We start from the raw sequence: 26,377 nt of genomic DNA, 5'->3' as shown, positions 1-26,377 counted from the left end.
ATGCTGAACCCAATCACCTCACATCTCACTTTTAACCATCGTAGGCCATGTGTATTTGACAGTATGTGAATAATGAATATAAATAAATTATAGGAGTGTGCATCTGTCTAGGTCAACATTGTTATGTCATTCTGCATCAGACAATGTTTTGCATCATGTGTATGGACATCATTTAATCTACTGTATACCACTCACACGGTCTGTCGTATCCATGACAACCATAATTTTATTTACGGAAAATATTTGATCATTTACTTAGGCATAGAGATTGCCAGATGCCCCCATAATGAACCCCTAAGGGATTTGTTTATATGGTGTATTTCCATTCCAGAAGGAGAGATAACATTAATAAATAATATTGGAGGTATTATTAATATGGATATAGGGTATTGTAGAGGGAATACTCAGGAATGTATGGGGGAAATATATTTCATTATGGCACAGCTGCTTACATTGGTGCACACCCGTACCCTTACATAGTCCATGTAGTGCTCAAGTTGATATGTATTACACATGTACATGAACAGATATCGATATCCATACCATTTATGGATATATACATAAATGGAAATATTTCTGTAATAGTAAATATCTTACCATAGTGGGCTACATTCAGGTCTCTTGGAAAATATACTTTATCTCAATGAGGCTAACCTGGATATATGACGGTTAGATAGGGCATCCTGGTTGTCCAGAGACCAGGATGTTGCTCTGCTGTTTGTCATTGTTCTCTAGGCACTAATCTAAGGCCAGTTTTACATTCCCACTCCAATGGTTATTTGGCCTAATTTGAGGAGGTGGATCTGATCCTAGATCTGTGCCTAAGGGTCCTTCTTTCCACCCCTCTATGACCCTGTGGTGACCATTGATCTCTCTGTGTCCTCTCTGGTAGTTCCGTGTGCCTCCCAACCCCCACCAGACGCAGACCAGCACCAAGCAGACTGGACCCCTGTGGAAACGAGAAGGCCCTGCTCACTCCGATGGCCCCCGGCTACCCTGGGTAAATATACAAGAACAAGTACACCACCAGTGGGTTTTAGTGCTCAGACACAAAGCAGGCAGACACTGGACACACCACGTTATTTCAAGGTGAATACTTGGGTAATATATGTTTGATACCTTGACCAATGAGATTCTAACCTATTTTCACCCATGAAAAAATGCAGCCAAAAGTTTGTTCAATTCCAAATGGGTTAGCTATCACTTTCAACCATCTGAAGGTGCAACCAAATTCCAATGGAAAATCTAGGTCTGATTTTTGGTTCAGAAGTCACCGAAATGTGTTATCACTGCGCTTTCAACCATCTAAAAGCACAACATAGTTCAAATGGGAATACAATGTCAGATATTTTGTTCATATATATAGAACAACTTAATGTGTTGTCACTGTGCTATATCTAATAGCACAACCAAATGAGCTGGATTGCAACTGAGATTATGAAAGTAGATTGTGCAAGTGATCAATGCCGTTCGAGATTCTGTGCAGATTATTATAGCAATTGTGGGGATCGCCACAGACCTGTGACCTTTCCGCTTTCTATGATTACATCAAAATACATTTATTGTTACAGTAACCTCAAAATGTGGATATTTTACTAATTTTATAGTTGAATAAATACTGTCACAAGTTTGTCAGATATTCTTAACTTTAGCCTATGTACTGTATTACAAAAGTCATATTAATTTGTGTTTGGTTGACAACTCAACCAAATATCAACATTTAAAGGAGATGTATCTACTTCTTGGATAGTTCCATCTGAGCCCCTGGCTTAATCTTATTCTTTAACTTTTGTTTTTGGTTAAAATGGAGACATGAATCCAGCATGTCATTTGTTAACTTTTCGACAAGGTAAAAGGCTATTTAGTGTATTGGAAAAGCGATATTGAATTGTGTTTCTTTGTCAGCGCAACCAAATATCAATATTTAAAGGAGATGTATCTTCTGCTTGGATAGTTCCATCTGGGCCACTGAATCTGGCTTTAATTCCAGTTTGTCTACAAATTAATAATTAATATGGATTCACATCTCCATTTCAACCAAATCTCTAAGTTAAAGAATAGTACTAAATCAAATAAAACTTTAAATGCACTTTAAATACAGTTTGATTTGATGTAGTCATATTCTTTAACTTCGATTTTTGGTTTAGATGGAGACGAGAATCCCCCATTTGTTTTGATTAACTTGTAGATTCCATTTGAAATCAACCAAAGCTTGAAACCCTAGGCCTATAGGTATTGTCTATGTTTTGTTGAATCCTGGATTGAATTTAAGAAATTGAAACAATTTCAATTTAATTTAAACAATTCTCTCCAACGTGCGTTATGACAATGTTTCAAACCAAAGGTCACCATTATACTATGAGTCAAAAAGCCCTCATTACTTTGGCATATTGAGGATAAAGAATGATTCATTATGAAAGATGACTCCCACACACACTTTTTTTTCTCTATCCCCTCACTCTCTTTCTCCCGCCATACCCCCCCCCTTGTCCCAGTCTGTCCATTCCCTCTTCTTTCATTTATACCCAGACACACATCACACACTACTGTGTATATATATATGATACAGCCCAGGATCGAACCAGGGTCAGTTGTGATGCCTCTAGCGCTGAGATGCAGTGCCTTAGACTGCTGTGCCACTTGGGAGCTAAATGCTTAGTTTGTAAATTATGTCTGAGTGTTGGAGTGTGCCCCTGGCTATCCTAAATAAAAAACAAGAAAATTGTGTCTTCTAGTCTGCTTAATATAGGAAATTACTTTTAATACTTAAGTATATTTCAGCAATTACATTTACTTTCGATACTTAAGTATATTTAATACCAAATACTTTTAGACTTTTACTTAAGTCGTATTTTACTGGGTGACTTTCACTTTTACTTGAGTCATTTTCTATTAACCTGTCTAGGATCAGCGTGGCGCTAGCGGCACACCCCCCCCCCCCCCCCCCCCACTGAAAAACCAGTGCCGCGAAATTCAAAAAAAATATTTTTTTTAAATATTTAACTTTCACACACTAAAGTCCAATACAGCTAATGAAAGACACAGATCTTGTGAATCCAGTCAACATTTCCGATTTTTAAAATGTTTTACAGGGAAGACACAATATGTAAAGATGTACATCTATTACCTAAAAACACATTAGCATAATCCACCATCTTTTATTTGTCCACCAACACCAGTAGCCATCACCAATTCGGCTAAACTAAGATATTTATAGCCCCTAACCAACAAAAAAACTCATTAGATGACAGTCTGATAACATATTTATGGTATGGGATAGGTTTTGTTAGAAAAAAGTGCATATTTCAGGTAGACTTCATAGTTTACAATTGCACCCACCATCACAAATGGACTAGAATAATTACAATGAGCAACGTGTTTACCTAACTACTAATCATCAAACATTTCGTAAAAATACACAGCATACACGAATCGAAAGACACAGATCCTGTGAATACAGACAATATTTCAGATTTTCTAAGTGTCTTACAGCGAAAACACAATAAATCGTTATATTAGCTTAGCACATAGCAATTAGCAGCCCAGCATTGATTCTAGCCAAAGTGAGCGATAAAAGTCAACATCGCCAAAAGATATTAATTTTTTCACTAACCTTCTCAGAATTCTTCCGATGACACTCCTGTAACATCACATTACAACATGCATATACAGTTTGATCGAAAATGTTTATATTTAGCCCCCAAAATCATGGTTAGACAATGTGAAATGTAGCTCAGTTGGTCAGAAAATGTCCTTGCGCCACTTAGACAGTGATCTACTCTTATACATAAATACTCATAAACGTGACTAAAAAATACAGGGTGGACAGGGATTGATAGACAATTTAATTCTTAATACAATTGCGTTATTACATTTTTTAATTTATCCTTACTTTTCAATACAGTTTGCGCCAAGCGAAGCTACGTCAAAAAACATGGCGTCCTAAGCCACTAAAATGTTTCGACAGAAACACGATTTATCATAATACAAATGTCCTACCTTGAGCTGTTCTTCCATCAGTATCTTGGGCAAAGGATCCTTTCTTGGGAGAAATCGTCTTTTGGTGGAAAGCTGTCCTCTTGCCATGTGGAAATGTCAACTGCGTTCGGGATGAACTGAAAAGCGTGCCCAACTTTTCACATCGTTGCAAAAATAAATGTCCCAAAATCGCACTAAACGGATATAAATTGCTATAAAACGCTTTAAATTAACTACCTTATGATGTTTTTAACTCCTATAACGAGTGAAAAGATGACCGGAGAAATATAACAGGCTAAACTAACGCTTGGAACAAGTGCGCGCCGGTGTCCTCTTGGCTCATGACGCAGCTCCCAAAGAATGACTAGCTTCAGGGTTTTTTCATTTGTAGGGCCTGTGAACGCGCAATCGACCCCGTTGGAATCGTCATCACGTAAAGGCATCCAGGGGAAGACGTAAGAAGTGTCCGTATAGTCATAGCAACGACAGTGCCCTTTTAAATGACTTCAGAACAGTGGCCAACATTTCTCAAATCTGACTCCATGTCAGGGAAATTGCTGTAGAATGGGCTCTGTTCCACTTAGAGACAAAATTTCAACTCCTATAGAAACTATAGACTGTTTTCTATCCAATAATAATAATAATATGCATATTGTACGATCAAGGATTTTGTGGGAAGCCGTTTAAAAAATTAGCCAAATTAGCATAAGTAGTCTAAACAGCGCCCCCATCCCAATTAAGGTATCTTTACTTTTACTAAAGTATGACAATTGAGTACTTTTTCCACCACCAATCTTCTGTATACCACCCCCACCTTGTCACAACACAACTGATTGGCTCAAACACATTAAGAAGGAAAGAAATTCCACAAATTAACTTTTAACAAGGCACACCTTTTACTTTAAATGCATTCCAGGTGACTACCTCATGAAACTGGTTGCGAGAATGCCAAGTTGTCATCAAGGCAAAGGAAGAATCTCAAATATAAATGTACTTTTTTGGTTACTACATTATTCTATATGTGTTATTTCAGAGTTTGTATGTTATTCTACAATGTATTCTACAATGTAGAAAATAGTCAAAATAAAGAAAAACCTTTGAATGAGTAGGTGTGTCACACACACACACACACACACACACACACACACACACACACACACACACACACACACACACACACACACACACACACACACACACACACACACACACACACGCACACACACACACACACACACACACATTTGTTTTACTATCCTTGTGGGGACAAAACAATTGATTCCCATTCAAATTCCAATTTTCCCTAATCATAACCCTTAACCTAACCTTAAGCCCTAAACCTAACCCTAAATCCTAAACCTCTAACCCTAATTATAATCTTAATTGTAACCCTAAACCTAACTCCTAAGCCTAAAATTGCCTTTTTTCTTTGTGGGGATCGGCAATGGTCCCCACTTGTCATAAATGTCCTAATATTCCTTGTTTTACTATCCTTGTGAGGACTTCTGGTCCCCACAAGGATAGTAAAACCAAAAACACACACCCACACCTCACCTGCTCTGTTTCCTTTGGGATCAGGACATTTGTTTTATTGGCAGCAACAGTTCTGTTCACCTTGAACCTAAGCTCTCAGCAGCATACAGGGTTGAGCAACATCACAGCACTGCATTGCTCTCAAACAAGCCAGGCAGAAAACACACCACATAATAGAATCCCTAAACCGATCAGACTGAGATCAAAGATGTTATAGAGTTATGAGTCAAAAACATTTGAATTTAGAATGCAAAATGTTTGAATAACTATCCCAGAACAAAATATGTTTGCTTCTTCATGTTCCCTCTTGGTTCAGTAGGCGATTGAAGATAAATGTCAGTTAAATGAGGTTTGGGCTGTCCTTAGGTTGATTTCTTCTTATATTGTGAAACCTGAACTAGTCTCACATCTTTTAGATTTGTGCGCGGTTGTATGTGTTGAGAGAAATATACAGTGCATTCGGGAAAGTATTCAGACTCTTTGACTTTTTCAATAACAAAAAATACATTACAGCCTTATTCTAAAATGGATTAAATCGTTTTTTTCATGTATCAGTCTACACCCCATGATGACAGAGCAAAAACTGTTTTTTAGACATTTTTGAACATTTATTAAAAATAAGAAAACTGAAATATAACATTTACATACGGATTTAGACCCTTTACTCAGTACTTTGTTGAATCACCTTTGTCACCGATTACAGCTTCATACCCAAGAGTCAAGAGAGTTCAAATAGACCAAAGAGTTCAATCTTGGTCTCATTAGACCAGAGAATCTTGTTTCTCATGGTGTGAGAGTCCTTTAGGTGCCTTTTGGCAAACTCCAAGTAGGCTGTCATGTATCTTTTACTGAGGAATGGCTTCCTTCTGGCCACTCTACCATAAAGGTCTGATTGATGGAGTGCTACAGAGATGGTTGTCCTTCTGGAAGGTTCTCCCATCTCCACAGAGAACCCATCGGGTTCTTGGTCACATCCCTGACCAAGGCCCTTCTCCCCCGATGGCTCAGTTTGGCTGGGCGGCCAGCTCTTGGTGGTTCCAAACTTCTTCCATTTAAGAATGATGGAGGCCACTGTGTTCTTGGGGACCTTCAATGCTGCAGAAATGTTTTGGTACCCTTCCCCAGATCTGTGCCACGACACAATCCTGTCTCGCAGCTCTACGGACAATTGCTTTTCCTACATGGCTTGATTTTTGCTCTGACATGCCCTGTCAACTGTGGGGGAAAAAACTACTTAATCAATTTTCGAATAAGGTTGTAACGTAACAAAATGTGGAAAAAGTCAAGGGGTCTGAATACTTTCCGAATGTACTGTAGATGGAAAAAGAGAGAGGCATTATTTCATTATTAATTGCATTGGCAACATTGCAGCTCGCAGATTCTTGTGCCAATAAATCATATTTCAATGTGAATTGAAGGAGGGGGGGCTGTTTCATATGATACCTTTTATATGCCGTTGAGGCAAAATTATCTCATTTTGTGGCGACACACAAGACATATTGAGGCTCTATTTATTTATTTATTTTTAATCCACATCAATTATTTTACTCAGGCTTATCTTGGGCCAATCTAAAATAGCTATTGTGTTGGTCTAAACTTTTATATCAAACTAATAAACAGTTGATCACTGATAAAAATAAAAAAAAACTCTAATAAGACAGTGCCTTGCCAGATTAGCCAAATGGTTTATGGGTAGGTTAAGTGCTGAGTGGAATTTTTTGGGGCAAAATAAAACAATAATTATTCATCATAAAAACTGTGTGTAGGCAGTATGGGGCCTTAAATTGGTTGGAGGGAATTCCCCATCTCCCACCCTTCTACCACATACTTAATCTTACAGCATTATTTATGGCATGTTGACTTGAAATAAGTGAATTGAAATGAGAGAAATTTCTCGATATGATCAAATTCAGCAGTGCTCTTTTGAAGATTGCGGGTCTGCACTGCACTCATCAGTTGTCACTCATCTTCAAACAGAAATACCATTTTGTGATTTGATGTTGGTTGACGTTGACTTATAAGTCATAAGTCTGTTTTTTAAAACTAAGGTTGAAGACTGATAGTCTGCAACTGTTGCTAATCGTAGTCATTCTAGAGGCTAAACAAAAAACAAAAATTGTCCTGCCATGTCTTGCAATGTACTAAATATCCTTCTCATGTTAGGATTTTTTCCCCTTCATTTTAAAGGGGCATTTGTAATATGAATACAATATATTTGAATGGATTTAATCAAAATCGTCCCACCAGCAGGCATTTGCTTAGTTCTGAGCAGAATGGGACTAAAATGGGATCAATGCAATGCAGACTGTGGGGGACAGTGGATATTCTTCTAATCATTATGATTTTTGTGTTCTAACAGACCCACAATGTGGTTACTAAAAAAGAATTTGGAAAAATCTGGCTGTTTTTGCTACATAATATTTAGAAACAGTCCTTTTCGGGGTTCGAAAAAATGCTAACTCCTGTTCGTGTAAGCTGGTAGCATATAGTGGCCACATAGAAAGCGGTGGTGGTACTTGAAGATGTAATGCAGTTGATTTGTGACGATGACATAAGCATGTATTGGGTTTGACCTCTATACAAGCGTTATACTCCGATTTTTAGCCCAAAATAGTGTGGAATACAATACACATATACACAATAGCCAAACAATAGGCAAAATTGTATAGGGGGAAATGAGGAGATTCTGAATCTTTCCCCTACGGGGGACACGTGAGTGGCGTTGCCATGGTATTTCCATTGTTTTGGTCGAGTTTGATTGATCTCTTTACCGAATCTATTGTTCTCGACTGAAAAGGACAATGGGCGATTGAAGAGAATAACAGATCAAATATATATATATATATATTCAGGACAAGGATTGATATTAGGATTGAAAATGTGCTTACACGGGGCAATATGAAGGTTTTGGTTTTGACAAATGAATGGCAGCATGAAAGGCCTTTCAGATAAAGAACAACTACTTGGTAATACGGCCTTCCGATACTGTCCATGATAGTTTGGAAAGTTTTTTTCTTTAGGGTGCTAATTAGCACATGGCTACAGCTGTGTGGGCGTACTGTATCTGTACTGGAGGTACAATATGTTACCTATCTTTCTATTTTTATTCACTACAGATGGAGTCGTGTGTTAGAATGGGAGGACAACATGAAACAACACGTCGTGTTTGTCTTCATCGTATTATCCGAGACCAAATAGACTGAACAGTAACAAGTATCACTGTATTGACCTCTGATACCACGACCTGAACATCCAATTCCTCACCTTTACAACAAATGATAAAGTCAGTAATAGATCGGATGATACTACTCTCTCTCTCTCTCTCTCTCTCTCTCTCTCTCTCTCTCTCTCTCTCTCTCTCTCTCTCTCTCTCTCTCTCTCTCTCTCTCTCTCTCTCTCTCTCTCTCTGCCTTTTCTCTTTCTCTCTCTGCCTCTCTCTCTCTGCCTTTCTCTCTCTCTCTCTCTCTCCTACTCTCTGCCTTTTTCTCTTTCTCTCTCTGCCTCTCTCTCTCTGCCTTTCTCTCTCTCTCTCTCTCTCTCCTACTCTCTGCCTTTTTCTCTTTCTCTCTTTGCCTCTCTCTCTCTCTCTCCTACTCTCTGCCTTTTTCTCTTTCTCTGCCTTTCTCTCTCTCTCTCTCTCTCTCTCTCTCTCTCTCTCTCCTACTCTCTGCCTTTTTCTCTTTCTCTGCCTTTCTCTCTCTGCCTCTCTCTCTTTTCCGCTTCTCTCTCTCTGCCTTTTTCTCTTTCTCTCTCTGCCTCTCTCTCTGCCTTTCTCTCTCTCTCTCTGCCTCTCTCTCTCCGCTTCTCTCTCTCTGCTTCTCTCTCTGCTTCTCTCTCTCTTACTGCCTCTCTCTCTCTCTCTGCCTTTCTCTCTCTCTGCCTCTCTCTCTCTGCTTCTCTCTCTCTTACTGCCTCTCTCTCTCTGCCTTTCTCGCTCTCTCTGCCTCTCTCTCTCTGCTTCTCTCTCTCTTTCTGCCTCTCTCTCACTCTCTCTCTCTCTCTCTCTCTGCCTCTCTCTCTCCGCTTCTCTCTCTCTGCTTCTCTCTCTCTTTCTGCCTCTCTCTCTCTCTGCATTTCTCTCTCTCTGCCTCTCTCTCTGCTTCTCTCTCTCACTCTCTCGCTCTCTCTCTCTCTCTCTCTGCCTCTCTCTCAATTGGAGATTTGTCTCTCTTCTCTCGTGTTGATCACGTGGTATGCAGCAGCACCCCATCACTCTCAAGTTAGACATAATATTGCTGTGTGTCTGGCTTCTGAGCAAACAACCCAAGTTCTCCCAAGACTCTTCAGTGTGAGTTATCAGAAAACCAGAGTAAAGATGGGTGTGTTTTTCTAGGAGGGCCACAGAATGTAATAACAACGACTACACCAGAACTCTGCACAGGAAGTGACAGTTATATAACTGTCATGTTTGTTGTTGTTATATAATTATCAACGTTTTATGCCCACACTTTAAAACGTCTTTGACACAACATTGACTTGGCCTTTTCCATTCCTATATAAGGTATTTCTGTAGGCCTATGTATAGTGAAAATGAAATAATTTGTCAAATTTGAAATATCAATATCAAAGTAACCCTAGACAACAACAATTGTGGCAATCTGTTGTTGTTTTTATGACAGCTAAATAATGTATTGTTCCTGAAAACCGTACTGTATGAATTATGCCAACGTATTTCACACCAACCAACCAAAGTTGACATCTGCGAGAGGAAACACAATCAAATATGCAAATGTGTGCAAAATGTTGGCTTTCGGCAGGGAAGGAAAGAGAAGTCGAAGGAAGCTCATTAAAACGATTATTGCCATCTTTTAGAAGAACAGTTGGGCTGCTATTTATTTCAGTAGTGATAGGTTTTTGAACTGATTCTCTGCCTAATTGCCTGGAGTTGGCTGTCTGTCAGCTCCATTTTGTTTTCAGCAAATAAAAGCTGTAAATTAGCCGTAATGAAAATCTTGGAGGGAATCAACAAGGAGTTAGTAGAGGCAGAACGTAACTCCTGAGCCCGCCGATGAAGCTGGGAAAAAAGTCGCTTCTGGGGGAGAGAGAAAAAGAAAACATTTCAAGTTGTATCAGAAGGTTGATTTGTTGTGCTGTCTTTTGGAAAGCTTCACCGAGTTAACTGGAACCTTCAGGGTCGTACTGATCAAGACCAATTGAATGTGTTAAATAGTTCTCTCCCTTGATGGAAATAATTCCTCTTCCAGAGTTGTATAGATGTAGATCATACCTCATATTTCCTGTTGATTCAAAGTGATTGCAGTTTGTTGCAGTGTTTACCAAAGAATTAATGTATTTGCCTCAGATTTATACCGCCTTTCATCTGCCTTGGCTGTTTTACATTTTTCCCTGGCGAGCTAAAAAGGGGTCGAAAGAGATTGGGAGGGAGGGAAGGACATAGGGGTTTTAAAAGACATAGAATACAGCACAGCCAAGTGGAACTGACTGTCAAGACGCATAAAAGAAGCCTTTTGTTAGAAGTTAATGAGGGAACATTTACATACATTTATCTACGCTCAAACCCCCTTTTATTTAGCCTGAATCATTGAAAAACATGCCCAAATACATTTACACACATTTGTTGAAATGCAAAATGAGATTATATGTATCCTATGTGTAGTTGATCATTAATGCATGAATTAATTCAAGTAATCATGATTGCATTAACGATGATGATTAATCCTCATTGTTGGTATCGTTGATCATAAAAATCGTTCGAGGCTGTGTACATCATTAGTCCTAATTGCCAACTAATAATAGCATCAATTCACAAGGTATTTACAGAAGTCCCATTGCACAGTCTTAATAAAGACTCATGGAACCATAGTTGTCTATTAATGAGGACTAGAATGATCTGATGCAGTCTGCATGTTCTGTATTGCGGTGCTGTAGTTGAGCGTTTGTGTTATAATACTGTAATAATCATGAATTGGATTTATTTGCCAGTCGCTCAAAGAGCTTTACATCGTCCACTACTACCAAATTGTAGCATCCACCTCTATTATGTTCCTAGGCCTAATGTGTTTGAGTGCTCAGTTTGGATGGACTGCATCCACTTAAAAACATTTGCTAAATTATCATTTTGTAATGTTATTATTTCTCTCATGTTTCTTCCTCTCCTCTTATGTTGCAGTCCTACCCAGTGCCCAGTTTGGGGGATGAAGACTTCAACATCCCCCCCATCACGCCTCCCACCATCCCAGAACACATGCTGCACCCCCACCTACCGGAGTCGGAGTCTGGCTCCTACCACCCGCTGGCCCCCTCTCACTCCCAGAGTGGCCTGCACCCCTTCCACCTGCAGGGAATGGACATGATGGGTCAGGATGGAGGGCTGTTGAGCCAAAATGGCGGCCTAATGTCCAGCACCCTGTCTGTGGTGAGTCTAGCCTGATGCCACTAGTTAGCAGTGTGCGGAGATCACTGGAAATACGTAAGTGGGTTTTTCTGTTCTGGATGCCAGCTGTGGGTGCAGGCACGTGTTCCATCCCAGCAACAACACACCTCAGCCAACTAATCAAGGGCTTGACGATTAGCCGGTTAGTTCAGTCATATGTGTTAGCGCTGGGAAAGAACAAAGGCCTGGATAACACATTGGGTCTCCGGGACCAGGATCGAAGAACGGTATTCTTTTGGATGACCCGTGAGTTGTCAGTTGGTTGATTAAGCTTTTTCCCCTTCATTTAATTTGAAATCGAAAACAAACTAGTGACATTCAGCAGAAATACGCTCAATACAAGTCTTGACTTTTCAAGAAGTGGAGAAATGAAACTTAAACTTTTGGATTTGTCTTTCCTTGCAGAAATCTCATGATGTGATAGGTGACATGACTAATCGTGGTTTACCACTCTGCATAGGTATTGGACTTAATCTCGCATTCGAGTCAAAGCGAAACTTCTCACGTCCCGCTCTCAGCCAGAGGTTCTTTCTGCCCCTTGCCATGTTCACCATGTTCACCATGTTCACCATGTTCACCGATAAACAACAAAATGATGTCTCAGCATCACCTCCACCACCGAGGAACTACATGATTGAACTGTGTGCGGTCTACATGCTCTTCATGATTTTCCCTGCTGCGTATTTATTTCCATTAATCAGACAGGTGTAGCTATGTAGCTCCACATAACCCTGTTCTTGAACCATATAACCCAATTTCGGGTTTTCAATGTGGAGCTTAAAGGTCCCGCACAGTCAAAATCATGTTTTTAATAAAAATGTCCTGATATTTGAATGGAACCAGATCAAAGTAGGATGACCAAAGTATGAAAAATGACTGTAGCTGGTACATTGCTAGGTTTTGGTCATAAAGTTACTGGTCCCCTCCCCTGTGTCAAAAATTAGAGTTCAGGAGGCGGGATTATTAAGGGCTTAGTTTGACATTTTAGTCATTTAGCTGAAGCTCTTATGCAGAGTGACTTACAGGAGCAATTAGGGTTATGTGCCTTGCTCAAGGGCACATTGGCAGATTTTTCACCTGGTCAGCTCTGGGATTTTAACCAGTGACCTTATGGTTACTGGCCCACGGCTCTTAACCGCTAGACTATCTGCTGCCCTATCACATGAAGCCCCTCATTTTATACACCAATGGTAACATCTTATTCTCTTTCCTAATTTAAATAATACCACCTTGTAACTATCATCACAGAGGGCTGTGGTTTACATAGGTCGTCTACTGGTGCCCAAATGTTACTTGTGTCAGCAAATATAATTACAGGTTTCCCCTATTTGTCTCCTCCCAACAGAGGAGGCTGATGGGAGGAGCTATAGGAGGATAGGCTCATTGTAATGGCTGGAATGGAATTCAGCCTCACTGAATTTGCTCAAATTCTGAGCATTTGTTTAATCCCCAAAAATATTATGGGTTATGTTTTGGCCACTCAAAAGGCTATTTTACATTTGAATCAGAATGACTGTGCGGGACCTTTAATGATTTCCAAGTCTGGCCATCACAGCCTATTTTCCACTTTAAGCCAAGCATCTTAGCTACCACCATATTATGTTTCACATTCACTCGGTAGCTAAAACACTTCGAAACATGAGTGTTTTCTATTGCTCAGCATTCGTAAACTACTTTTACTAAAAGGAAATAGGAGCTCGGATAGAAAGATTCCCCAGATTGACAAAGGGCATTTTGTTCCCGTTCACCTTAATGTTCTCACAGAACATCCATTTAGAGTGGCTATGAATTATGGTTGCCAGGCAACGGGGCCCGAGAGCTTGTTGCCACGGCGAGGAATGAAAGAGGCTGGTCGATTCTATTGGTCTGAGGCATTAGCCTCATGTCTTCTTCTATACGTTAAGCCTTCATTCTCTCAGTCTCTGGCCATTCATTTATTAAAGCACCGATGGTTGATTATAATGAACTCCATTTGAGTAAGTGTTAGATTCATAGGGAAATCGTCGAAGAGAAATTCACTTCTGCGGATGTGATTTTTTTCACAGAACTGGGGATAAAAGCAGTGTGTCGTCTAACCTTTTAAATTGGGAAGATATTGAGAAAAATGTCTGGTTCAGGGAAAACGATGTAGGCCTACAGATAAGTAGTTTCCTCTCTCCGTAGTTTAAAAATTACAATCTCATTTACATTTTTATCTTTTTTTACCAGCATTCCACTGCCAGCAATTTCCTGTTTGTAATGCACTAATTTGCCGTTTTTTCCCATAGAAATCCATCCAAATGTTATCGTATCAACAACTTATCTGTAGGCCTATATCGTATTCCCAGAATCAGACATTTTTCTGAATATCATCCCAATTTAAAAGGTTAAAAGACACACAGCTTTTATCCCCAGTTTCTGTGAGAGAAAAAAATCACATCAGCAGAAGTGAATTTCTCTTAAACGATTTCCCTATGAATCTAACATTTACTCAAATGGAGTTCATTATAATCAACCATCGGTGCTTTAATAAATGAATGGCCAGAGACTATACCATAAGATATGGATTGTTGGAGACAGACGGAGATAAAAGAATCATCGGCATCCATTCATATTAGTGTCATAGTGATGACCTGGCTTGTGACTCACCTCTCTAATAATTCTGAAAGTTCCCCCAAGTCGCCATGGGGATTAGGTTGTGTTCCGCTGTTACTGGCGGTTACCAAACGGCCTGACACCAAATCACACCCCCTCCCTGTTTTAGTTACAACCACATCACTCTTTTTTTCCCTTACCACATCACCCATGACCCTATCTGGCTGTACCAACAGTCACACATCTGTATAGGGAGAGGGGGTGTTCAGTGGGTGAGCTGCTCTACGGGGAAAGATTGGGTAGCCTGTGTACCAGTCTGCTCTAGCCGCCTTGACATGTTTGTCAGGACAACAACAACACAACACTGACCTGAGATCAGTATTTTGAATTAAATTTTATTTATGAATATAATCCTTACAAGGATCATGTTAAATATTGGACCCGCTATATAGACGATTGCTTTGTGTTCTGGACGGGTTCCCGAAATTAAACTCAATTCATTTCTCAGCTACATTAACTCTAGAGTACAATCGAGTTCCTTCACTATGGAAAAAAGCATTAACTCTATGCATTTCTTAGATGTACTTGTTACAAAGAATGGATCATCTCTAAATACTACAGTTTACAGAAAACCTACAGATACAAATACTGTATTGACAGCTGATAGTTACCACCCTCTCCCCCTAAAAAGAGGTTTACTAGTAAGTCAACTTCATTGACTGAGTAGCATCTGTGACACAGAGGAAGAACATGATAGACAATCAAATTCTCTCCTTGAGCGTTTTCACCCTGCTACCTGGCTTGACAAATCTAAAAAAACAAGTCAAAAGCTTGAACAGAATCTAGTTACTTAATAAATCCCTACAAAACAGAAGAAACAGTTTTCTGTAAACTATATACCTACTTTCAATGACAGCTGTAATGGCATCAAGTCTATTGCCAATAAACATTGGCACATATTATCCTCAGACTCCTCTTTAAATTCCAGAATCCACCTTCCAGAATCCACCTTTATTCACCTATAAACGATCAAGAAATCCATCAAGCAGGCCTTCATAGAAGGATGCTTCCCATGTACCTCTTGTAGCACCATAAGAAACTGTTCTAACGTTGTATGCCCTCAGACTTCTAGGACCTATCAAATAAAGTAATGAGTAACTTGCCCTACTAAAGGAGTTATTGATATGTTACAGTGTTCTTGTAATAAGATTTGAATTGAAAAAAACATCCCGCGTCTTGAAAGTAGATCTTGGAGAACATAAATGTACTGTTAGACGTCAAGACATCACCTCGCCGTTTGCGAGACACTTTATAGGACAAAATCATTCTGTTGTGAATTGCGTCGCATCGGGATCGAAAAAGTTCATCCAGTGCGTAGAGGACGGGACTATTGACAACAAATGACTCCACAGAGAAGCCATGTGGACATATAAATACAATTCTGTATCTCCACATGGTTTAAATGAATAATTAGATTTCACCTCCTTCCTATAAGCCAAATTTAGACTGTTATACAAGAACACTGTCCATATCAGATTTTGCATGTCATTTATGAGTTGGCCCCACATATTTATGAACGGCTGAGCCTCATGTCCTTTGTGGTGGGCTCTCTCATGAATTGATATGATGTATTTAGGTGAGCGGACACCTGGGAGCGATTGATTTGTGATTTGCCCTTCGTGCCCGCTCCCATACCCTATAATTCTGTATTTCTTTGTGACTCATTTGTAAGAAGGTAGACCAGAAAAGCCACATCTCTGATTGGCAGATGAGTGGCAACCCTGATTAGAACCACCTGCTGCCCATCTGTTGTTCTTTACAAATGCTGTTTTGAATTCAAATAAAATTGTATCTATCCCTGAAAATAATTAAAAACGATGAATAATGAAGTAAGCTTTATGCAACATCTTTTTGAGTGCGAACCCATTACACCTTTTTGTTTGACTGAATTCGCAGGTTTTATGCACCAGCCAAGCTTGTGGGAGAGCGCGATGGTTCTCTTTTGATCAGTATGTATGACCAACTTCAAGAGGTCGTGGTGATATAAGCTGTTCTACTTAGTTCATTGACTTTCATTGAACCAGAAAAAAGGGGCCTCCCGACTGGGGCAGCGGTCTAAGGCACTGCATCACAGTGCTAGAGGCATCACTACAGATCCGGGTTCGATCTCAGGCTGTGTCTCAGCCAACCGGGAGACCTATGAGGCGGCACACCATTGGCCCAGCAACGTCCGGGTTAGGGGATGGTTTCGCCGGCCCGGGATTTAAAAAAAATTACACCTTGTCCCATCGCGTTCTAGCGACTCCTGTGGCAGGCTGGGCGCATGCATGCTGACTTCAATCGCCAGCTGTACAGTGTTTCCTCTGACACATTGGTGTGGCTGGTTTCCGGTTTAAGCGAGCAGTGCGGCTTGGCAGGGTCGTGTTTCGGAGGACGCAATGCTCTTGACCTTCGCCTCTCCTGAGTCTGTACGGGAGTTGCAGCGATGTTACAAGACTGTAACTACCAATTAGATATCACGAACACGGGGTAAAAAAATAAGAAAAAAGCTGAAAAAAACAGCGAGGGGGCGTCTCGCTTCCTCTTCCATCTCTGATATAAGGGGTTAAGGTGTTAGTTAGCTGGAGGGGATGGATGGGGTGAATTCTCTGTAGATTATACAGTTAACAGGAGTCACCTGTCCTGGTGTTGATGTAAGCCCCTCCCGTCGGGACATTGTGTAGGACACTGTGTCAGGGACAATAGCAGGCGTGAGGCGTCGCTCAGGGCACCTGTCAGTCCCTATGGTAGCAGGTGACCTGGCCACACTCAGGGAGGGAGGGGCCACACTCAGGGAAGGAGGGGCCACACGGAGGGGGGCTATTCAATCAAACCAAATAGACCAAAATGACGTTGTTCTTGTGCTGAAGGATGCAAGTTGTATCAGTCGTGGTTGAAACCATGTTCAGTGTGTGAAGGAAAATGTGTGAGTATGTGTGTGAACAAGCAGATGTTTCCAGAGCGTTTCTAAGAGTAGGTTAACCATAGTCAAGAGTAACGTTATTGTATGCCATTTTTATGCCATTTAAAAACAAATCTACATTGTTTTTTGTCAGATGCAACAAATGGTCAACTCCGATTCCCGGTACAGCAGCCATCAGCCAATGGAAGCGCTCAGACCCAGGAGCCAATCAGGCATGGGACATCAGAGTCAGCTGACCACCATCAACCAATCACAACTCAATGCCCAGTTGGGACTGAGCGGGAACAATGTTACCCATAATTCCCCATCTCCCCCTGGGAGCAAGTCGGCCACACCCTCTCCTTCTAGTTCCGTACATGAGGATGACAATGAAGAATCAATAAAGGTGAGCATAGAGATGAATAGATACATGCATGTGTGTGGCAGGCACACACACACACACACACACACACACAGAGCACAGAGAGAGAGAGAACCGACACACGCGAACATATACACACGCACAAAACAACTAACTTCCTTATTATACAGCCCCCACACACACACACACGCACACACGCGCACACACGCGCACACACGCATGCACATAGACACACATACACCTATTTGTATAAGTGTGAGTCATCTGTAACCTTTGCGCCATTGCATTTGTTTACCCTTTCCCTTGGAGAATGAAGTCAGTGGAGAGCTGCTATCTTAATGCTTATGTGATTGCTCATACAATGGTGCCATTGCCATGCATATACAATACTATATGGAAATCAAACCAACGGGTTACTTTTCCCCAACACCTTTGCCATATTCCACACCCTTATTTCTACCGTATGTTTTAACTGCAAATAGCAATCTTTTGGGAAATGAAACTATTTCAATATTTTATGTGCCCCTCTGGAAAAATCCTTATGTTTAATTTAGTTTAGTATAAAATCTAATGCGGTCAACATTTCAGAAATGTGCACTGCGCTATTCAGAGTTATGGCTATTTCTGTGTTTCCAGTATGAAGCCATTTCTAAACATATTCATAAAATGATGGATAAATGAAAGTCTTGCATAGTTATAACTACCGGTACTAAGATCTGTCAAGGTCTTTTTATACAGAAACAATTTCTATCTGTTTGCAAAGTCTCACATTCATGATCATGTTCATTATCTCACATAGAAAACAAATCGTTTTAAACGGTACATTCCTATTGGACAAGATCAGGCAAATAAACCAAAATATTTATGAATGTTCTGGAAAATGTTAGGAAGGATATACAGTCAGCATTTTAAATAGCGCCCTGAGTTTTTCCTGATCATGGTAAGGAAAAACTCTGTGTCCTACAGTATACTGTACATAGCGTATCTACTATTAAAGTCCATTCTGATCTATTTAAACAATCAACACTCACTCTTCACACACTTCGCTCACTCCAGAAGCACATTTAGTTTGACCATTCCTTCCTTCTCTCTTCATCAGGCAGAGAAGCGACCGGCAGTGGTCGAGACTCCCAAAAAGCCCAAGACCCCCAAGAAGAAGAAGAAGAAGGACCCCAACGAACCCTCGAAGCCAGTTTCTGCCTACGCCCTTTTCTTCAGAGACACCCAGGCAGCCATCAAGGGCTCCAACCCCAATGCTACCTTTGGAGAGGTGTCCAAGATAGTAGCCTCCATGTGGGACGGCCTCGGAGAGGAACAGAAACAGGTACGACACCTATAGTACAATGCATCCTCATACCTCCTCAGACCTCTTCATATACACTTCCTTGTTGGATTTCATTAGACAGGATCAGCCCCACTCTGATGCTATAGAATAGATTATAATATACACTGAGTATACCAAACTTTAGGAACACCTTCCTAATATGGAGTTGCACACCCTTTTGCCCTCAGAACAGCCTCTATTCGTCGGGGCATGGACTTTACACGGTGTTGAAAAGTGTTCCACAGGGATGCTGGTCCATGGTGACTCCAATGCTTCCCACAGTTGCGTCAAGTTGGCTGGATGTCCTTTCGGTGGTGGACCATTCTTAATACACACAGGAAACTGTTGAGCGTGAAAAACCCAGCAGTGTTGCAGTTCTTGACACAAACCGGTGCGCCTGGCACCTACTACCATACTCTGTTCAAAGGCACTTCAATCTTTTCTCTTGCCCATTCACCCTCTGAATGGCACACAGACACAATCCATGTATCAATGGTCTCAAGGCTTAACATGTTTTATTTAACCTGTTTCCTCCCCTTCAGCTACACTGAAGTTTATTTAACAAGTGACATCAATAAGGGGGTCAAAGCTTTCACCTGTATTCACCTATTCAGTTTATGTCATGGAAAGAGCAGGTGTTCTTAATGTTTTGTATACTCAGTGTATTAGATAATAAAATAATAGAATATAAGGTTATTGTCCTCACAAAAAGAGGGAGAAAAAGTTGATGAAAAAAACTACATGAAATCCTTTTGACAGTTTCACAGTAGAAATAGCTAGTGGCTCTCCCTGGTCCTGTGGCTCTGCTACTGTGAATGCTACTGTGTGTTTTGACTTACAAATGGCCTCTTGACAGAAGCAAATGGAAGAGGAAGCTTTTACATATTTATTCTAGTAAGCGCCGTGCTATTGTCCTATTACATACGCGCACATGCACACACACTAACTTACACACTCACAGAAACACATTTTCATACAAACACACACACATACACACACACACACACACACACACACACACACACACACACACACACACACACACACACACACACCTCCAGAGTGGCGTAGAGCTGCACACGGAGAGGAGCATAGCAGTAAAGGTGGAGGAGGATGTCTGTCTGAGGACAGGACAGTGTACTTCCTGGAGCGAGAACAGCAACAGCTCGGAGAACAGACAGACAGACAGACAGACAGACAGACAGGCAGGCAGGCAGGCAGGCAGGCAGGCAGGCAGGCAGGCAGGCAGGCAGGCAGACAGACAGACAGACAGACAGACAGACAGACAGACAGACAGACAGGCAGGCAGACAGACAGACAGACAGACAGACAGACAGACAGACAGACAGACAGACAGACAGACAGACAGACACATGGATGGATTGTGAAGAGGAACAATCTAGTTCTATATAAATTGGAATCCTTTTGAGTATTATTTAGATTTCCCCAACTTTATTAAGCATCATAATAGCTTCATAGGACATAAACACTAACCCCAGTAGATGGGTTTCTTTCTAGGAATTAAGTAGTTTGGCAACTGAAGTACAATGTTTACTGTTCTGTCTTATATAGGTGTACAAAAAGAAGACAGAGACCGCCAAGAAGGAATACCTGAAGCAGCTGGCAGCATACAGAGCAAGCCTAGTCTCACAGGTAGGTACCAGAACCAGACAACCTGGGAGCTGTAGTTCTTCTATCGTGATAAGTCTTCATAAGGGCAGTGGTCAGTTGACTCTGTAGGACTCTGGTAACACTGTTGTGCTTTCTCTCTCCCGCTTCCATCTCTCGCTTTCCCATCTCTGTCTTTCCTACTCCTTCTCCCGTCTTCCTTTCTCTGTCCTCTCGCTCTCTTTATCTCTCCCTTCCTCCCACCCTCCCTCCCACCCTGTCGCTCCCTCCCTCCCTCCAGAGTTACAATGAGCCAGGTGAGGTCAAAGTGTCCCAGGCCTCCTCCATGCTGGGCCCCAAGCCCCCCGTGTTCCCCGGATCAGGCCACCAGCACCCCCAGCAGCACCCCCACCCCCATCACTCCCACCCCAGCCTCTACATGAGCCACCCCTACCACCACCAGAGCCACCACCCCCACCCCCACCACCAGCAACAACAGTCCCAGCAGCACCAGGCCGGCCTCAGCCCCCACCTGTCCCCCCTCCAGGGTCTCTCCCGGGGGGTGACCCCGCGGCCCAGTGGACCCCATTCAGGTGGGGTGTCTCTGGGCAGCATGGCGGCGGTGTCCCCCCCTCCTTTCCAGATCAGCCCGCCGCTCCACTCCCACTCCCACCTAGGAATGCACCACCAGCAACAGCTCGGAGGACACCCGCTGTCTCTGCACTCACCCTCAATGGGACAGGTTAGTTGAACAGACACACACACACACATGCCCAAATGCATAAAAACACACTCAAAATAAAATCACATTTTATTTATTACATGCGCCGAATAAACAGGTGTAGACTTAACCGTGAAATGCTTACGTACAAGCCATTAACCAACAATGCAGTTTTGAGAAAAACAAGAGTCAAGAAAATATTTACTAAATAAACTAAAGTAAAAAGAAAAGAAAAAGTAACACAATAAAATAACATTTACGAGGCTATATATACAAGGGTTACCGGTACCGAGTCAATGTGCGGAGGTACAGGGTAATTGAGGTAATAAAGTGACTATGCATAGATAGCAGCAGCGTAAAAAAACTGGGGGTCAATGCAAATAGTCCAGGAAGCCATTTGATTAGCTGTTCAGCAGTGTTACGGCTTGGGGGTAGAAGCTGTTTAGGAGTCTTTTGGACTTAGACTTGGCGCTCCGGTACAGCTTGCCGTGCGGTAGCAGAGAGAACAGTCTATGACTAGGGTGGCTGGAGTCTTTGGCAATTTTTAGGGCCTTCCTCTGACACCGCCTGGTATAGAGGTCCTGGATGGCAGGAAGCTTGGCCCCAGTGATGTACTGGGCCGTACGCACTACCCTCTGTAGCGCCTTGCGGTCGGATGCCGAGCAGTTGCCATACCAGGTGGTGATGCAACCAGTCAGGATGCTCTCGATGGTGCAGCTGTAGAACTTTTTGAAGATCTGAGGACCCATGTCAAATCTCCTGAGGGGGGATAGGTGTTGTCGTACCCTCTTCACAACTGTCTTGGTGTGTTTGGACCATGTTAGTTTGTTGGTGATGTGGACACCAAGGAACTTGAAGTTCTAGACCTGCTCCACTACAGTCCCGTCGATGAGAATGGGGCGTGCTCAGCCCTCCTTTTCCTGTATGCCACGATCATCTCCCTTGTCACATTGAGGGAGAGGTTGTTGTCCTGGCACCACACGGCCAGGTCTCTGACCTCCTCCCTATAGGCTGTCTCATTGTTGTCGGTGATCAGGCCTACCATCGTTGTATCGTCGGCAAACTTAATGATGGTGTTGGAGTCGTGCTTGGCAACGCAGTCGTAAGTGAACAAGGAGTACAGGAGGGGACTAAGCACGCACCCCTGAGGGGCCCCTGTGTTGAGGATCAGCGGGCAGATGTATTGTTGCCTACACTTACCACCTGGGGACAGCTCGTCAGGAAGTCCAGGATCCAGTTGCAGAGGGAGGGGTTTAGTCCCAGGGTCCTTAGCTTAGTGATGAGCTTTGAGGGCACTATGGTGTTGAACGCTGAGCTGTAGTCAATGAACAGCATTGTGGCCCGGGTGAGTTCAACATACATGCAAAAACACACACTCAAGTGCACACACACACACTGTACATATTATGCATATTGTGGTTATACACTCAGACATGGCCACCTACAATGTACAGCTTCAAACACTTTACACATACTGTACATACATACATACATGATGCAAGCACATGAAATGGAGAGAATGATGGGTGTGTATGTTATTAACCAGTGGTTCTCAACTGGTTTTGCCTCGGAACCCAAATTAAACCATGTTGTCTCAGTCGCGATCCAATATGCGCGTCACGATTTTTTGTTTTGTTGCCAAAATGCAATCTGGAAAACTATGTTTAATGCTATATTGATAGTAAATCCACCAATTATATGACAAGGGAACAACAGCCCCACCTTTTTCATCGTCATTCATTCCATTTTGCCCATATTCTTGATGACGAATGTTAAGTTCACTGGTTTGAGACCGCAACATCAACCAAATCCGCTAAATAATGTTGCTAATAACTCTATATTGAAAATACTGTGATTGAAAAAAATAGTTCAGAGGTTAAATTATTATTTTTAAAATATAATCTCTACACACTTTCTACCTGATGTTAGTTGTTTAAGTTGAGACTGCAGTATTTTTCATAAAAAGTTTTTCATAAAAAATAAATGTTTTATGTATTTTTTTACTGAGACACTATGGACCCGTTCAAAACCTCGACCCACCGGTTGAGAATCACAGTTATAGATGATTCATTTCAATGTTATTTACAATCATATCCGGTCCCTTCATGTGCCAGAGATTGAAGGCAAGATAGGATGTATTCATACTACTGCCAGTCCAATACTGTACATTCACATTACACACTCTCTCTATCTCTATCCCTGTTTTTCCTTTTCTCTCAAAAACACAACTCCCCTACACACACACACACACACCACACATACGCACACACACACACACACACACACAATCCCCCATTTTCCATTTTCTCCCAGTAATAAACAAATGCATTAGGCTGAGGATGTTATATAAGGGCACCAACAGCAGCACATTGAGATTGATGAATGCATCAGTGGTGGAGACAAAACGCCAGGCAGGCAGGGCTATCTGATGAAGCCAGTCTAGCAGACAGGACGGGACACATACACAGGAAATGAGATGAGTTCTCTGTAGGAGCTAGTCAACAACGCAGATTGGAAAAAGGGAAGTGGACCTCTCTCTTTCTCTCTCTTTCTCTCTCTCTGTGTCTCTCTCTCTCTCTCTCTCTCTCTCTCTCTCTCTCTCTCTCTCTCTCTCTCTCTCTCTCTCTCTCTCTCTCTCTCTCTCTCTCTGTGTCTCTCTCTCTTTCTCTCTCTTTCTCTCTCTTTCTCTCTCTCTCTCTCTCTCTGTGTCTCTCTCTCTCTCTCTCTCTCTCTCTCTCTCTCTCTCTCTCTCTCTTTCTCTCTCTCTCTCTCTCTCTCTCTCTCTCTCTCTCTCTCTGTGTCTCTCTCTCTTTCTCTCTCTTTCTCTCTCTTTCTCTCTCTCTCTCTCTCTCTCTCTCTCTCTCTCTCTCTCTCTCTCTGTGTCTCTCTCTCTTTCTCTCTCTTTCTCTCTCTTTCTCTCTCTCTCTCTCTCTCTCTCTCTCTCTCTCTCTCTCTCTCTCTCTGTGTCTCTCTCTCTTTCTCTCTCTTTCTCTCTCTTTCTCTCTCTCTCTCTCTCACTCTCTGGACCTTAGATACAGAATACATATAAGAATGCAAACTGTACATCAGAATTGTATTTAAAAAAGCAACTGACCCCTTCAGAGGATAAATCACCCATCCGTTTCTATGCACAAAAACACCAAGATTCGCTGCCTCACTAATGCAACAGACAAGTTGTCCTGAGAAAAATCAACAACAACAAATAAACCACAGAAGATATATCCGAGAGAGGGCTCTGTATAATATTAGAGGAGATGTTACTACAGGATCAGCTTTACTCCCTGTACAATCTAACATGACCCGCTGTCTTTTCCCTTTAGGGAACTACTTTTGACCAGAGCTCCATAGGGTGGTGTCATTTGAGAGGAACATTAGTTTAATAAGAGGACTAGGTTATCAGGTATCAACTGGACCAGGTCGTTATAGAAACAGGTATCCAGGGGAACAGGGTGACATACCTCTTGAGTGAGAGAGAACACTCACCTCCTGATCTCCTGAGCGTGGTACTTAGAATGAATAACAAAACAAGGGTTTGTGGGAGATTCTAGGTAAAGGCGTTGGGGTGAATGGTAGTTTTCTATGCCACTCACTTCCTAGACGAGTTCTATCAATATGGAGGTTAAACAACATATCCTAGTAGTTAGACTGTGTTCTACCACTCTTACCTGTCCAATGTGTTCAGATTATTTAACCTCCTTAGAATATATAATATAAAGGAAAGGGAGCATGTTGATACTGTACACTCTTAGATAAAAAGGTGTTATCTAAAACCTAAAAGGGTTCTTCGGCTGTCCCCAACCCTTTGAAGAACCCTTTTTGGTTCCAGGTAAAACCATTTTGGGTTCAACGTAGGGTTCTACATGGAACCCAAAAAGGTTCTATTGGGAACCAAAAAGGTTCTACCCGGAACCAAAACGTGTTCTACATGGAACCAAAAACGGTTCACCTACGGGAACAGCCGAAGAACCCTTTTGGAACCCTTTTTTTTAAGAGTGAAGCTCTTAGACTGTAGACTTGAGGTACAGTATTCACTAAGCATGTGAGAATCATTGTTGTTGTTTTTAAGAGAGGGAACTGCCATTTATCTACTCTCAGCAGGCAAATTAACTGTTGATGATCGAAGAAAAAAAAATTGGGAGAGGGGGAGGGAGAGGGGGAGGAGGGTGTAGAAGGGTGCCTCAGTCTTCATACAGATTAGAATATGAATTTGTCTGAAGTCCAATTTTAGATGAGCTGCTTGTATGGGGCTGCCTGTATGGCTGTGTCAGTCCATGGAGAAAAGGGGGGGAGAATGGTTAAACAGAGGTTTGGGTTTGGTTGCCACTAAGCTCCCAGCGCTCAGATCCCTCTTTTATTGGGGACTTTTAAATCCCACGGGCAGTAATAATCCTCCCTTGCTCAATTTTGCATATTTTGTTGCGGAGAGGGCTGAAACTTTTTCCCTTAGTTAATAGAGTAGGGAGAGGGGGGAGAGGGGGAGGGGGGTGGGCATGAGAGAGAGAGAGAGAGAGAGAGAGAGAGAGAGAGAGAGAGAGAGAGAGATAAAAAAAAAGGGGCAGATGGGGCCTTTGTGATGGAGTGAAGGAGAAGAATTTGTGGAACAATGCCTGAATAGGTGAGAGTCTGAGGAGGAGAAGAGAACTCAGCCACCTGCTGTCCCCTCTCTTTCAGAGCAGAGCTCGCAGCGTAGCGCCCAGATTCACTTCCCTTTCATACGTAGTCTCTCTCTCTCTCTCTGTCTGTCTTTCTATCTCTCTGTCTCTCCCTCTGTCTTTCTTTCTCTTTCTGTGTCTTTCTCTGTCTCTATTTCTTTCTCTCCCCCCTCTCCTCTATCTGTCCCACTCCTCCCTCCCCCAAACAAAAAAAGACAAACACTTCAAGAAACCACAACATTAAAATATCTGCTCCCCTAATTAAAATAA

General features: G+C 41.9%; 1 protein-coding gene across 2 annotated transcripts in view; it reads left to right on the top strand.

Annotated features, from left to right (window-relative positions):
- The window catches only part of LOC129814227 (thymocyte selection-associated high mobility group box protein TOX-like), a 58,154-nt gene that overhangs the window by 25,493 nt on the left and 6,284 nt on the right, over nucleotides 1-26,377 (top strand). For both annotated transcript variants that reach the window (XM_055867204.1, XM_055867203.1), the window contains 6 exons: nucleotides 893-1,000; nucleotides 11,642-11,887; nucleotides 17,575-17,826; nucleotides 18,902-19,126; nucleotides 20,699-20,779; nucleotides 21,036-21,476. In XM_055867204.1, coding sequence (XP_055723179.1) covers nucleotides 893-1,000; nucleotides 11,642-11,887; nucleotides 17,575-17,826; nucleotides 18,902-19,126; nucleotides 20,699-20,779; nucleotides 21,036-21,476 — 1,353 coding nt within the window. The remainder of the gene's footprint in view (nucleotides 1-892; nucleotides 1,001-11,641; nucleotides 11,888-17,574; nucleotides 17,827-18,901; nucleotides 19,127-20,698; nucleotides 20,780-21,035; nucleotides 21,477-26,377) is intronic.

Source organism: Salvelinus fontinalis, chromosome 17 (genome assembly GCF_029448725.1).
Source record: "Salvelinus fontinalis isolate EN_2023a chromosome 17, ASM2944872v1, whole genome shotgun sequence".
NCBI classification, from domain to species: domain Eukaryota; kingdom Metazoa; phylum Chordata; class Actinopteri; order Salmoniformes; family Salmonidae; genus Salvelinus; species Salvelinus fontinalis.
Note: the sequence above shows the minus strand (reverse complement) of the source record. Positions and strands in the feature narration are given on the sequence as shown.